The sequence below is a fragment of the Notolabrus celidotus genome, chromosome 4 (genome assembly GCF_009762535.1).
Source record: "Notolabrus celidotus isolate fNotCel1 chromosome 4, fNotCel1.pri, whole genome shotgun sequence".
NCBI classification, from domain to species: domain Eukaryota; kingdom Metazoa; phylum Chordata; class Actinopteri; order Labriformes; family Labridae; genus Notolabrus; species Notolabrus celidotus.
Window position 1 is genome coordinate 1493697 of NC_048275.1, and position 15447 is coordinate 1509143.

The 15447-nt window shown below is 43.6% G+C and overlaps 1 protein-coding gene across 2 annotated transcripts in view; it reads left to right on the plus strand.

The window, feature by feature from the left end:
- kif16bb (kinesin family member 16Bb) overlaps positions 1-15447 on the plus strand; it is a 59902-nt gene that overhangs the window by 26446 nt on the left and 18009 nt on the right. For both annotated transcript variants that reach the window (XM_034681502.1, XM_034681501.1), the window contains 3 exons: positions 4934-5053; positions 5173-5224; positions 6718-6855. In XM_034681502.1, coding sequence (XP_034537393.1) covers positions 4934-5053; positions 5173-5224; positions 6718-6855 — 310 coding nt within the window. The remainder of the gene's footprint in view (positions 1-4933; positions 5054-5172; positions 5225-6717; positions 6856-15447) is intronic.

Here is a 15447-nt window from a genome sequence, read left to right on the forward strand (position 1 = left end):
TGATACAGTTTAGACCTATATTAATATAATATTATACCATTAACATATTACATACATAAAAGTCTTCCTCCTAATAAAATGTTGTAGTTTAAAGTGACTCAGATCAGACAAAGATGAGGAAGCATAGTTATTAAGGATTTGCAGCACCTTCCACATCCTTTGAGTTCACTGTGTCTGTTTCTGTGTCTAACTCACCGCCTGTTTCCTCCTCATGTAAATCTTTCTGTTGTACCTCGTGGGCCAGCTTTTTCAAATATGGCATTTACAAAACATATAGCTGGTGTAACACAGAGTGCATGCTGTCTATCTCAAGTGTGTTTTTAATGAAGTGCACTGCTCTGCAAGGCTCCTAGATTTAGTTCTGTCTTCGTTCTATTGTTGCCGCTGCTGAAAGCTAGAAATAAAGAATTCCACTCGGGCCTTAAGGAGACAAGTTGACCAAGAGCGGTGTAAACAGAATTCAGAATTTCTGTATTCAAAGCAGATTTAAAATGCAAAGTTATTCATCGTCAGCTTCCCAGATTGGTTACAGGGCATGTGGGAAAGAGAAAGTAATTAATATGAGATGGATTCCTCAGCAGCCTCTCACCAGACAGAGACGGCAACAGATTGGGAGAACAAAAAAGGCAGGAAGAGGGTAAAGTTAAATGTTGTTCTTCTGCAGGGCTGTGTAGACAGACGCACACACACACACACACACACACACATACACACATTCTGTGAGTAGTTCTACTTCACGGGAGGAGTTTTTCTTCTGCTCCCCTGGCCTCCCTTTCAGGTCTCCTTGTTGCACAGCGTGGTGGGAGGATCCTCCGTTTAACTAGGACTAAATGAAGCAGCGTCTTTGATCCTTCTGCTCTTTGTGTTTCCCAAACATGCAACAATCAGCACAAAGAGACAACTTAAGCCTTACATGCTCCGAGCGCTGCTCTGCTTAATGTCACTGTACCTCATACTGTCAGCTGTTATTCATCTCAAAGAGCCTCTGCAACATTTCAGGACTCTTACATTTTCTTACCAGCATCTTGTCTTTGACTCTTCTCATGCCAGGACTGTTTGGCTGCAGTTCTTCTGTATTTGATTCAATCATTTATTTGAGATACCAGCGCACATGTGGGAGATGTGAATCATGCACTTCACATAACAATGAGACGACAGTCTCTTTGATTTTTACATTTCTGCAACATGCAAATCCCACAAATACAAACGTACTTACTTGCTTGGATGTAAAGGAACAACAACAGAAATGATGTGCATGAGATTTTCTGATATGACTCATGTGCTCATTTCAGACTCATTGTGATATGCATGTTATTATAAAGTGTGAGCACCCTGCAGGCGTGTTGGAGACTGTATCTGTGCTCTGCTGTGGTATATTTGCCTCTGATGGTGTCCGGTGTTAGCTCTGTTAGCATGATGCTACTCTGGTGCTGGGTTAGCTGGTCCACCTTATCGTAGATGGATCTTACAGTCCTCATAACGGTGGGTGGAAGGACAGGTCCATGTGGTCTTTTCTTAGCTTGCACCTCAGTACCAGCACGTCGTCCTCGCCTCCTTCTCCTTCTGGATCGGATTCCAGAAAAGAAAATGAATCGGTAGAGAAGTTTAAATCACAAGTTTCCCCAAAATATAACACTCAGGTAAAGTACAAGTTAATTTTCTTTGTTACTGTCCGCCCTGATGAGGACACAGAGGTCCTTCTTCATGAACTGGATTCCTTCTCTAACACCAGTTGCATTCATGGAAACATGCTGATGGCTGCCAGTGAAGAACTGGCCCACGCTATCGCCTCCTCCTTTATCAGATATTCATTTAAACTTGCAGAAAGAGCAGCAGTCTTTGCCAGAAATACCACTCTTTCAAGGAAATTAACCTTTTAGTGTAACAGGGTATTCAAATGTAATCGTTTTCCTTCATGCCGGATTCAGAGCGTGCTTATCTCTTCGGTTGGTTGTGAGTCTCTCGTACAGTCGCTGGTCTGCAGTCAGGAGAGAGAGGGAGAGATTGGTTTCCTGCAGCATGGCAGTGTTTTAAAATGCATATTAACTAAGTTGGGAACCTGAACTGTCAAAGTGCTGTGAAAAATCCATTAAAAATTCTGCCCAACCACAGATGATGGTTTTAATGGAAGCCTAAACGCTGCCTGAGCCTGGCTGCTGGTCTGGGCACAGTTAATTACAGTATGTTCACCAGCTGCCTCAATCTGAAGCGGACTTTATTTTGTCCTTACAGACGGACGGACTGACTGACAGACAGTCTGACTGGGTATGGTGATGAGCAGCTTTCTCTCTCTGTGTGTGTGTGGACGTGAGGAGAAACTCAGAGGATCTCATCTGTTCCTGTTGTCTGAGGAAAGTGACACAGTGCATTAATCTGCCGGGCTGCTCCTCACCTCTAATGAAGTCTGTGAAGAATCCCTTTTAATTAAGTGCAGAGGCTGGGGTCGATGCCTCTCCCTCTTCATTAGAAAAAAAGGATTTCTCCCTCCTCGCGGCTGCCAATGAGTGAGGAGGCGCTGACGGTGGACACGTCTCTCTCTCTGCACGGTCCGGTTTGTACGAGAGAGATGGAGAGTGGGAGGAGGTTGAAAGAGAGGGGAGCTAGTTTATGCAGAGTGTTGCCTCTGAATCCTCCACATGTGAGATTTTCTGCTCTGCCTCTTGGGGAGGTACTTATCATAATCCATGGCAATGTGAGATTTTTAGTCCAGCAGCTCAACAGAGGAACCCTTCTGATAGGGCCACTCACACTCTGAGTTATTGAACCGTAGCCATTGCCCTGGATAGGAAAGGTTATTGGCCAAAAACACTTTCCAAGAGAGTAAAGTTTCTCTTTATGGCTTAATTCAGCGTGTCAGGTCATCGCAGGCTAAGTGCTTCATTTCTTTTGTGCATAATTTCCAACTTACTCCTTTTTTCCTCTCTTGAAACTCAACTCTTACCTCTTCAGGCATGTCAAAAATGAAATAATAGTTAATGGCGTTTTATTCAGAGTTGCATGAATACCACACTTTGACAGACGCACGCTTTAAAGTGACTCATGCTGCTGCAACAATAGTCCTGAGCTGACATCAGAGGTGAAAGAGAAGCTTTAGACCTATTCATGCAGAGCTGCACTCATGCACCATTAAATGCACATTTAGCAAAGCGTTGTCATCAAAAGGAACAGAGTCATGCAATCAATCAATCTTTATTTGTGTAGCGCCAAATCACAACAAACGCTTTTTACAAACAGAGCCAGTCTAGACCACTCTGTCAAATTATGAACAGAGACCCAACACCAAGACAGGATCAGACTCAGTCTGACCCCACCTTAATCCACCATGAGCATTACACCTCACAGTATTTAGGTAGTTACAGTGGAGAGGACAAACTTCCTTTAACAGGCAGAAACCTCCAGCAGGACCAGACTCATGTTAGACACACATCTGCTGAGACCGTGTTGGAGAGAGGGATAGAGGGAGATGAAGAGAGAGAGAGATGATAGTGGGGAGACGGATAGTAGTAGTTGTAGCAGCTGGAGTCTGGACCACGTCCACAGCAGCAGAGATCCAGAGGAACCTACGAGACAAGGGAGCTCAGGGACTCCAGAAAGGTCTAAGAAAAGAGAGAAGAGAGGGAGACCAGAAGAAAGAAAAAGAGGAGAATAAATGGTGAAGGAATGACAGAAGGAAAGGTGATAAGATGAAGAATGAAGAAAATATGGAAAGAACAAAGAAAGAAAGAAAGAAAGGAAGAAAGACAGAAAGAAGTAAAAAAAGCAAAAATGAAAAGAAAGGACAGAAAGAAAGAAGGAATGAAAGAAAGAAAGGAAGACAAAGTAGAATAGAATGGAAGAGAGAAACAAAGAAGGTATAAAAATACAAAAGGGAGAAGTAAAGAAAGCAAAAAAGAAAAGACAGAAGGACAGAATGTAAGAAGAATAAAGGAAAGAAGAGAGAAAGAAAGAAGGAATTAAAGAAATAAAGAGAAAGAAAGAAGGAAGGGAGACAGAAAGAAAAATGGAATGAAAGTGAGAAACGAAGAAGGGATAAAAAAGAAAAAAGAGAAAGAAGTAAAGGAAGCAAAAAAGAAAAGAAAGGACAGAAAGTAAGAAGAATAAAGGAAAGAATGAAAGAATGAAAGATGAATGGAATGAAAGGAAAGAATGAATGACAGACCCCAGAAAAGGAATCTAGAGCAGAGATCCAGAGGAACCTACGAGACAAGGGAGCTCAGGGACTCAAGAAAGGTCTATGGTTAGTAACACTTCAATTCAAACCAGCACTCCACAAGTTGTACTGACTTAATAATCTTCCATTGCTTTCTTTAAATGATAATTATGACCCAATGAAGAGAGAAGCTGTTTAAAGCAGCACGTCTTTCCAGCTTCATGTGCAAGACATGACATCACTTCCTGTTCCTGTGAGCCCGTCAGGCACAGGAATCCACTCCAGTTTGACCTTTCCTTCCAGTTTCTCTTGAAGGCCCATAAGAGCAGCAGACTTCAGCCCGTCCTTCGTGTGTTATTATCTGAAGTCGACTTTAAAGGCTGCAGAGTGTTTTAATAGCAACATACAGTGATGGTAGCTGCGTATCAATAAAGGCAATGGGGCGTGTTGTACGAGCTTCCTGTGTGTGTCTGTGTCGGCGTCAGCACTGCGTCTGTTTCGCTCTCTGAGCACAATGTACAGTCTGACTCTCGCCACCGTAATCTGAATGATTTATGGCGTCTGTTTCGCCGTTAGCTGCTCTCCCGCTTCATGGCGACACATGGCTGGAACGCCGCTCGGCTGCTCGGCCTTCGGGCGAGGAAGAGCAGTCATAAAGAATTCAGTTTTCTGCTGGTTGCCATTAAATGTCTGTCAGCGTTTTTATTTCATATTGTGTGCCGTTCCTGCCACAGGCTGTTGAGTGAGCTTTGTCCTGGTGGTGAATCCTCTCGTGTCTTACAGGAGGAGGCCGTGGCTCTGAGGAAGGAGGGGGGCGGAGTGGTCCTGGACTGCATGTTACCTCACCTGATAGGCATGGATGAAGACCTGCTCTGCAGAGGAATCATCCTCTATTATCTGAAAGTAGATCAAGTGTTTTAATTCATGCAACCCACAAAGATCTCCACACACAACATCCATTACTTCCTTTAATGCATGTAGATTACCAGCTCATATATGTTGTGTGATAATCTTCCTTGCAGGAGGGCAGGACCCTGATCGGGAGTGACGAAGCATCATGCAGTCAGGGTGTGGGTAAGTTAAAGATTATTAAGTGTAGTCTGTTCACTATAACTCCACAGCTGATATTTTACTTCCTGTGACGCTATGCTCAGGGTGGGATGCTTCAATAAATGCTGTTCTGCTGTCTGCAGCATCAGAGTCCTACACAGGCTGCATAAAGAAGGGACCTGAAAAGTAGGGAGGAAATAGTAGCCAAAGGATGATATGTTGTTTTAACTTGATTAAGTGAGAGGAGATAAGCGCGAGTAGCAAAGACGTTTCAACACGGCTTTAAAATCCTTTGACACTACACCACCAGACCAGTAGAGGGCAGTAAAACAAAGACGAATGCCATTCATCACAGATGGAAAAAACAATGACTGTGAATGGTTTTTTGAAAATGTTGAAAAAAAAATGTTGAAAAAAAAATGTTGAAAAAAAATGTTGAAAAAAAAACGTTGGAAAAAAAAAAAAAAATTATAATTTTTTTTTTGAAAAAAACATTCTGGAAAAAAAAAATTTTGAAAAAAAAACTTTTGAAAAAATTTTTTTTGAAAAAAATAATGTTGACAAAAAAATTGAAAAAAAAAAATTTGACAACGAAAATTTGACAAAAAAGTAAACCTGGAGCCTGTCAAAAAAGCGCGAGTAGCAAAGATGTTTCAACACGGTTTCAAAATCCTTTTGAACTCAAATAGCCGTGATCGCAGAGATCGGCCGGTGTTCCAGTTTAAACAGCGACCCTGTTAACTGGAGACTCTCAGCCGGATGCATCCCTCATAAACGTCTTTAGACCATCATTAAATATCTGATGAGGATATTTTGAAATCTTAATAAAAACTAAACTAGTTTGCATTCCCAGGAATTCCCTCTGTGTTTCAACAGCTGTGTAAACTCCACAAACACTGACACGTTCAGCTGAAGGTCTCCAGTTTACAGGGTCACTTTTAAAACTAAACTTAAAACTCTTCTTCTTCTTCTTCTTCTTCTTCTTCTTCTTCTTCTTCTTCTTCTTCTTCTTCTTCTTCTTCTTCTTCTTCTTCTTCTTCTTCTTCTTCTTCTTCTTCTTCTTCTTCTTCTTCTTCTTCTTCTTCTTCTTCTTCTTCTTCTTCTTCTTCTTCTTCTTCTTCTTCTCTTCTTCTTCTTCTTCTTCTTCTTCTTCTTCTTCTTCTTCTTCTTCTTCTTCTTCTTCTTCTTCTTCTTCTTCTTCTTCTTCTTCTTCTTCTTCTTCTTCTTCTTCTTCTTCTTCTTCTTCTTCTTCTTCTTCTTCTTCTTCTTCTTCTTCTTCTTCTTCTTCTTCTTCTTCTTCTTCTTCTTCTTCTTCTTCTTCTTCTTCTTCTTCATAAATAAAGTGGACTGGGATTGGATTAGTCTCTACTTCTAAATCTGTTATGTATTTAGTCATTTCATACTCAAATTGCATTTTATTCTTCCCCTGTAATAAAAAATGGCCGCCTTATGATATGTTGTATTGGACCTGATGAGAGTATTTCATTGTAATGCTTTCACATGTTCTTGTGTCACAGTGCTTCATGGTCCTGGGCTCCTCGGTGAACACTGTGTGTTTGAGCACCGTGCTGGGACCGTGACTCTGATCCCTCAGGATGGTGCTCTGTGCTCAGTCGATGGATCTGTGGTCACGGATCCCTGCCAGCTGACTCAGGGTAAGCATGTCTGCAGAGCTAATATGCCCCTGATATTCTTTAATGATCTGAAGGAGGAGGAGGGAGAGTAAGCCACGTCTCTAATAAAGAAGATTTGTCTCTCTGATTCCCAATTATTCAGCTCGTGGGAAGCAATAACACTTTCATGTATTTTGAATGCCGTTATATGAGATCACTGCATCACATCTGCAAATGAAATCCACTTTTTGTCCCCGGGTCCCTCACGGCAGCGCTCTCAGGGCATGAGTGGATTGTGAACGCGGCTCTCCACAGGGCAGATGCCATTTCTCTTACTAAACATTTTGAAGGGCGAGAGGCCCCGAACAAAGCTCCAGACAAAGCCCCAGGCCCTCCATTTAATTGGCAGATGGAGTTGATAGGGCCGGCAGGTTTGAAGTGGGCCAGAGCATTAACCTTTCAAAGGACAGAGCCAAGCGGAGCCCAAACTCCTGCCCCCCCTGAGCAAACCCTGCGTGCCGAGGCTGGGAGCTTTTCGCCGCTTACAGCCTCCTCATCCTCGCTGCTTTCCTTTCCAGAGATAAAAAACTGCAGAGAAAACCAGGCGGCGCAGGGCCCCGGTTACGCTGCTCTCCTTTATATAACCTTTTCAATTTATCCAATATCCCCTTCAGAAACGGCTGCATCTGAGGCCATTTTCTTGAACAAATGATAGTAATTTTCAGTCCAACAGCAGCTAGAATCCATCACAGGCTGCCCTCTCAGGTGCTTTGTCACTCGTCAGAAGTCATTAGTAGTAGCAAGATTAGTATTTGCTGTGGTGAGGGAGGAGAATGGAGAGAAGACCTCGAGAAAATCTGTGGATGTGGCCGTACGAGCATGGGTCTGATATATAAACCTTAATATCACTTCAATTCTATAGCTCTACAAGACTCCTCCAGTTTCCTTAGAGTTATTTTCTCTGGTAAATTATCCCCCTGGTCGAGGTCGCTGCCAATCACGCCGGGGATTGTGTTCTTCACGGCAATTCATTCACTTTACCTCAGCAGAGGAAAATGTTGGAGAAGTTTTTCTGCAATTTGTCAACTTTTCCCCAAGTTCAGTGCAGAGACAGTTCACTGCAAATCTCTGAATGACAGGAACACTCTCACGGACAAAGTCTTTTTTATACATTATAGATACGGTGCTGCACCTGCAGAGGCTTCTTGGCAGACTTAGCACCTTGTATTTGATCTGATATGCACACCAACGTGCCTCTGACAGTCTTTTTAGTGCTGTGCATAGCTCAGTGGCTGGTGTAGCATTTCTATAAGACATAAAGCCAGACGAGGCGGCTATTATTAGGAGCTTATGGATGATGTGTCGTGTACGTAGGTCTGTTGTTTTATGGGAGTCGACGTTTTCCTGAATTGGAGGATTTTATTTCACTTTTACAATCGTCTAACTGAAGAAACAAAAATATAGATCATATAGTTTTCATGTCTCCACCTGTAATTTCACTCCCGGGGAATCCCTCAGGGTTTTACCTGGAAAAATAAAAGCTGTCTTTTTCTTCTCTTGTGGTTTAGCCATGAGCAAGAGAGTCGACCGTATGCCTGCAAGATTTAAAATCAATAACCGTGAATATATTTACATGTTTTAAAAAGTACTGTAATGAGAAAGCATGTTTAAAACTTCTCTAGCTAGCAAAGCAACTACTCACATGCTAGTGTTTTAAGAATATCAAGCTCTTTCTCTCTACCTGTGTCCACTGACCGTGGGTTATTTTGATGCTCTTGGTACCCACGGCTGAAATGTTAGGGCGCCTCTCTTTGGGGTTTAAGCCTGTTTTACTATTCTGTGTTGACCCTGCACTAAAGTGTTCGATGTAGTTCTGAGCATTGTTTGTGTTAATGTTAAACTGGAGCTGACAAATGTTGAAGACACGTCAGAGGACATCAGATTTACGGTTGTTGAACTGTGATTCAAGAAATGTTGTGAATGCAGGAAATACAATGCTGCCTGGTGGACCAATCACAGGGCTTGTGGTCTGGATTGTTTCAGTTACCTTTTAAAGAATCTGCAGGTCCGCTTCTACGTTGGAACAGGGCGACATAGACGGTGTAGGCTTGAAGCAAAAACCAGGCTATACTGTGGACTCCAGAAAGGTCTATGGTTAGTAACTTTAACAGGACAGGAAGAGTTAAAGTGAGGGATAAGGAGAGAGAGCTAAGGAGAGGATAGCTATGGAGGGAGGGGCTAAGGAGAGGATAGCTATGGAGGGAGGGGCTAAGGAGAGGATAGCTATGGAGGGAGGGGCTAAGGAGAGGATAGCTATGGAGGGAGGGGCTAAGGAGAGGATAGCTATGGAGGGAGGGGCTAAGGAGAGGATAGCTATGGAGGGAGGGACTAAGGAGAGGATAGCTATGGAGGGAGGGGCTAAGGAGAGGATAGCTATGGAGGGAGGGGCTAAGGAGAGGATAGCTATGGAGGAGGGGCTAAGGAGAGGATAGCTATGGAGGGAGGGGCTAAGGAGAGGATAGCTATGGAGGGAGGGGCTAAGGAGAGGATAGCTATGGAGGGAGGGGCTAAGGAGAGGATAGCTATGGAGAGAGGGGCTAAGGAGAGGATAGCTATGGAGGGAGGGGCTAAGGAGAGGATAGCTATGGAGGGAGGGGCTAAGGAGAGAAAGGAGATAAGAAAAGAGGAGATAAGGAGAGAGGAGCTGAGGATAGAGGAGATAAGGAGAGAGGAGCTAAGGAGAGAAAGGAGATAAGGAGAGATGAGCTGAGGATAGAGGAGATAAGGAGAGAGGAGCTAAGGAGAGAAAGGAGATAAGGAGAGGAGCTGAGGAGAGAGCATTTAAAGAGAAAGGAGCTAAGGAGAGAGAGGAGCTAAGGAGAGCGTAGCTATGGAGAGAGGAACCAAGGAGATAAAGGAGATAAGGAAAGAGGAGATAAGGAGAGAGGAGCTGAGGAGAGAGCATTTAAAGAGAAAGGAGCTACAGAGAGGATCTAAGGAGAGAGGAGCTAAGGAGAGAGGCGATAAGGAGAGAGGATCTAAGGAGAGAGGAACCTGCGAGACAAGGGAGCTCAGGGACTCCAGAAAGGTCTATGGTTAGTAACTTTAATGGGACAGGAAGAGTTAAAGGAAGGAATAAGGAGAGAGAGCTAAGGAGATGATAGCTATGGAGAGAGGGGCTAAGGAGAGGATAGCTATGGAGAGAGGAGATAAGGATAGAGGAGCTAAGGAGAGAAAGGAGATAAGGAGAGATGAGCTGAGGATAGAGGAGATAAGGAGAGAGGAGCTGAGGAGAGAGCATTTAAAGAGAAAGGAGCTAAGGAGAGAGGAGCTAAGGAGAGAGAGGAGCTAAGGAGAGTGTAGCTATGGAGAGAGGAACCAAGGAGATAAAGGAGATAAGGAAAGAGGAGATAAGGAGAGAGGAGCTGAGGAGAGAGCATTTAAAGAGAAAGGAGCTACAGAGAGGAGCTAAGGAGAGAAAGGAGATAAGGAGAGAGGAGCTCAGGAGAGAGGAGCTAAGGAGAGAGGAGCTGAGGAGAGAGGCGATAAGGAGAGAGGATCTAAGGAGAGAGGAACCTGCGAGACAAGGGAGCTCAGGGACTCCAGAAAGGTCTATGGTTAGTAACTTTAATGTGACAGGAAGAGTTAAAGGAAGAATAAGGAGAGAGAGCTAAGGAGAGGATAGCTATGGAGAGAGGGGCTAAGGAGAGGATAGCTATGGAGAGAGGAGCTATGGAGAGGATAGCCATGGAGAGAGGAGATAAGGATAGAGGAGGTAAGGAGAGAAAGGAGATAAGGAGAGATGAGCTGAGGATAGAGGAGATAAGGAGAGAGGAGCTGAGGAGAGAGCATTTAAAGAGAAAGGAGCTAAGGAGAGAGGAGCTAAGGAGAGAGAGGAGCTAACGAGAGCGTAGCTATGGAGAGAGGAACCAAGGAGATAAAGGAGATAAGGAAAGAGGAGATAAGGAGAGAGGAGCTGAGGAGAGAGCATTTAAAGAGAAAGGAGCTACAGAGAGGAGATAAGGAGAGAGGAGCTAAGGAGAGAGGAGCTAAGGAGAGAGGAGCTGAGGAGAGAGGCGATAAGGAGAGAGGAACCTGCGAGACAAGGGAGCTCAGGGACTCCAGAAAGGTCTATGGTTAGTAACTTTAATGGGACAGGAAGAATTAAAGTGAGAGACAGGCAGAGAGAGGAGAGAGAGGGAAAGACAGGATCCCAGTGTGTCAGTCTAAGCCTATAGCCCTATATCCCCCCTTCCTGCTCTTGAGGAGTGCAGACGCTTTTTTGCTTGCTCTTGCTTATGCTTGCATTCTTTTCATTTTAACTCTTTTTTCTTCACTGAGAGACTACAAGCAGTCACTCCAGGATACTTAGAAACCACTGGGACTATAATTTACTGTCGACAAAGTAAACAACTGCCTTATCTCGACATTTTATCGAAACTGCAAACGTGGCCTACTGATCGGCAAAAGCCTGTTAGCAGCTAAGCTAACTGGAACCAAAATGCCTCCTTTCACTGTGGACGATTTTCAGAAGATCCTTCAGAAAATTGCTGTGCTGGAAACAAAGATGCATCGGATAGAAGTGAATGTGGAAGTGAATGGACTATGCGGGAATGACACCACTCTTCCATGGGGTCAGAGCAGCAGACATGTACCTGCTAACACACGGCTAGTTAGCCCAAACAATGACACTCCAAAACAGGAGGACTGTGCAGTTGGGACCAGCTGGAACACTCTTGGCGCTAGGCCTAAAGATAAAACGTTTCCCACGGACATGAGAGAACGGATAACAGGCAGAGCCAAGCGCCCTGAGATTTCTGATGCGACTGGCTGGCCTGCACTCTCATCCAGAAGGAGTGCCGCCTCAACCCCCCTACCAAGGAGGAAACAGCCATGGACAGCAGTAAAAAGTACTAGTAAGAGCAAACCTGTAGAAGAAACAAAGATACATTTAGAGAACAGATTTGCACCACTTTCACAAGATCCTGACTCTCCATCCCAGGACCTGAGAAACCCTGTGTCCTCGAAGACCAAGGGAAGGTACGAGACCAAATCTATAAGCAAAAGGCCGCAGAGGGAGCTGACGACTGGGCCTGAAACACTGATCGTGGGCGATGGTGCCGTGAAAGAGGTCAGTAGCCTCTGTGGCAAGAGAAACACCAAAGTCCTCTGCTTCACCAACGATTCGGTCTCTGACATTTCAGACAAAATTCTGGACATTGTTGCTGACCACACAACGGTGAAATCACTCATTCTTCACACTGGGGCCTTGGATGTTGTGAAGCAACAATCTGAGGTATTGAAACAAGATTTTACTGATCTGCTGCGCAAAGTCAGATCTGTTGATACTGTGGTGTTTATCAGTGGCCCTCTACCGACTGTCCGAAGAGGGGACGAGAGATTCAGCAGGCTGTTGATTTTGAACAAATGGCTCAAAGCTACATGTGCTGCTCAATCAGTGAACTTTATTGACAATTTTAATATTTTCTGGGAACGCAGACACCTTTTTAAGGCAGATGGATTTTGCCTCAACAAGTCAGGAGTAAGATTGTTCACTTCCAACCTATTTTACTCTGTGTATCACACACCAGCTTCCCTGGCCAAGGACAAGAGACAAGACAAAACAAAACAGAAGATAAGACCACATTCTGGAGGAAAACGACTGAGATCGCTGAGCCAGGAGGAGTCTTCATCGCCGCCACCTTCACCCCCCCAAGAGGAGCGTCCTCCAGTGCCGCCAACTTCAACCCCCCAACGAGAGGAGCGTCCTAGATTGCGGCCATCTTCACCCCCCCAACAAGAGGAGTGGCCTCCACTGCGGCCATCTTCCACCCCCCAACAAGAGGAGTGGCCTCCACTGCGGCCATCTTCACCCCCCCAACAAGAGGAGTGGCCTCCACTGCGGCCATCTTCCACCCCCCAACAAGAGGAGTGGCCTCCACTCCCAACAGGAGGAGATTTCTATTCTTCACCACCCCAAACACCAGCCAACTCCCCGCCCTCTCCAGTCACTCTCTCTCCCTCCTCCCCCCTCCTGGATTTTACGGATGAGATGAAAAAGCTTGTCAATGTTGGAATCAAGCTTACACCCCGTCCAAATCCCATATTCTCTCCCCTAAATCTACCCCATCGCCCAGCCCCCAGCCCACCACCGTGCCCGAAACCACCATCACAGAAACTTCACAAAGCCCCTTCACCTCCTCAGAATCATCATCATCATAACAATTCTAACTGATATGGGCCGGGTCCAGGCTTCAAAGCTGATATCATTAATGTTTTCAACCAGGAAAAGCCGGGGCCCTGTGGAATTCAGGTAGCCTCCTCAATTCCTCTGTTGACAGGAAATAGAAAAAGGGTAAATCTGCTAAGAAACAGAAGATACTCGACTAAATCTGCCAACTTATTAAATTTAGCTCCACTTCCTCGTCAGCCACAAACAGCTGTAAAAATAACACAACTGGTTTAACTCACTAAACTTAGCTTTATTAAATATCAGGTCTCTGGGAGGCAAATCTTTTTTAATAAATGATTTTATTATTAAACACAATCTTAATTTTATGTTTTTAACAGAGACTTGGTTAGACCAAGATAACAGTGCAGCTGTACACATTGAATCATGCCCTCCAAACTTCTCTTTTGTGAGTGAGACTAGAACGCATAAAAAAGGAGGAGGTGTTAGTATAATTTTTAATGAGTTATTCAAATGCAAGCAGGTGTTTTATGGAAATTTCACTTCTTTTGAATATGTGGCTCTTCAGTTAAATACATCCTCTCGGTCTATATTTCTTAATATTTACAGACCACCTAAATACTGTACTGATTTCTTTGATAACCTTGTTGAACTACTGTCTCTTATCTGCACTGACTTTGATTCTGTTTTAATTGTTGGTGATTTTAACATCCATGTTGACAAACCTGAGGACAGAGTGACTGAAGAACTGTGTTATGTCCTTGACAACTTTGGACTCACTCAGCATGTGACGCAGCCCACACACAACAGGGGCCACATCCTAGACTTGGTTATCTCCAAGGGTCTAAACATTTCCAAGGTTCTTGTATCTGATGTTGCTCTCTCTGATCACTGCTGTGTTTTCTTTGAAAGTGATTTATCTGTGAACACTAATGTTCAAACTGAGGTTATCTCAAAACGTTACATTACTGAAAGTACCAGTGATATATTTATTCAGGCTTTCTCTTCCATAACCCCCCTCTCTAGGTTCTCTGCAAATGAACTTGTAGAAGATTTCACTTTAAAAATTACAAACATTATTGATTCCATTGCACCAACTAAATTAAAAGTGGTCTCCAATAAGAAAAAATCGCCTTGGAGGAATACCATGCAGGTCAAACATGAAAAAAAAGAATGTCGAAAAGCTGAGCGCAGGTGGCGTAAAACAAAGCTTCAGGTTCATTATGACATTTATAAAGAAAGACTTCACATGTTTAATCTAGAACTGAAAAAGTCAAGGCAGACCTTCTTCTCAGACATTATCTCCAAAAACAAAGATAATGCACGCGCCCTGTTTGCTACAGTCGACAGGCTAACAAACCCCCCTGTGCCAGTGGCCTCTGAACACTTATCTACCAAGGCCTGCAATGAATTTGCATTCTTCTTCACTGCCAAAATTCAGAAAATCAGACAAGCAGTCAGCACTACTGTACGAGGTACTGGGAATGTGTTATCTGTGTGTCCACCAAAAAACAACTCAATCACTATGACACAATTTAATCCAATAAATTACAAAAACCTACAAGATATAATACAGCATTTGAAATCCTCATCCTGCTGCCTTGACATTCTACCATCACCATTTTTCAAAAAGGTTTCAGACTGCATGACCTCGGATCTGCTTCAAATTGTCAACATGTCTCTTCTTTCAGGTGTCTTCCCCCAGGCCATGAAAACAGCAGTAATTAAACCCCTCCTGAAGAAGAACAATTTAGATGCATCAGAAATGAACAACTATAGGCCGATATCAACCTCCCTTTTTTAAGTAAATTATTGAAAAAGCTGTTTTTCAACAACTGAACAATTATCTAATGATAAATGACTGTTTTGATGTCTTCCAATCAGGATTCCGATCACATCACAGCACAGAGACCGCTCTAGTCAAGGTCCTCAATGATATTCATTTAAACACAGACAACGGCAAAATCTCAGTTTTGGTATCACTTGATCTTAGTGCTGCTTTTGACACAGTTGACCACAAGATACTACTGGACAGACTTGAAAACTGGGTGGGAATCTCTGGTGCAGTACTAAATTGGCTTAAGTCCTATTTAAATGACCGGGACTATTTTGTGTCTATAGGTAAATACACATCTGAGCGGATGAAAATCGTATGTGGAGTACCTCAAGGATCCATTCTGGGGCCTCTACTATTCAACATCTACATGCTCCCCTTAGGTCAGATAATAAGAAACAACCAAATAAAATACCATAGCTATGCAGATGACACACACATTTACATCACCATATCACCAGGGGATTATAGTCCCATACAAACACTGAGTAAATGCATTGAACAAATCAATGACTGGACGAGCCAGAACTTTCTTCAGTTAAACAAAGAAAAACTGAAATGATTGTTTTTGGAGCCAAGGAAGAAAGGTTAAAGGTTACTGCTCAGCTCC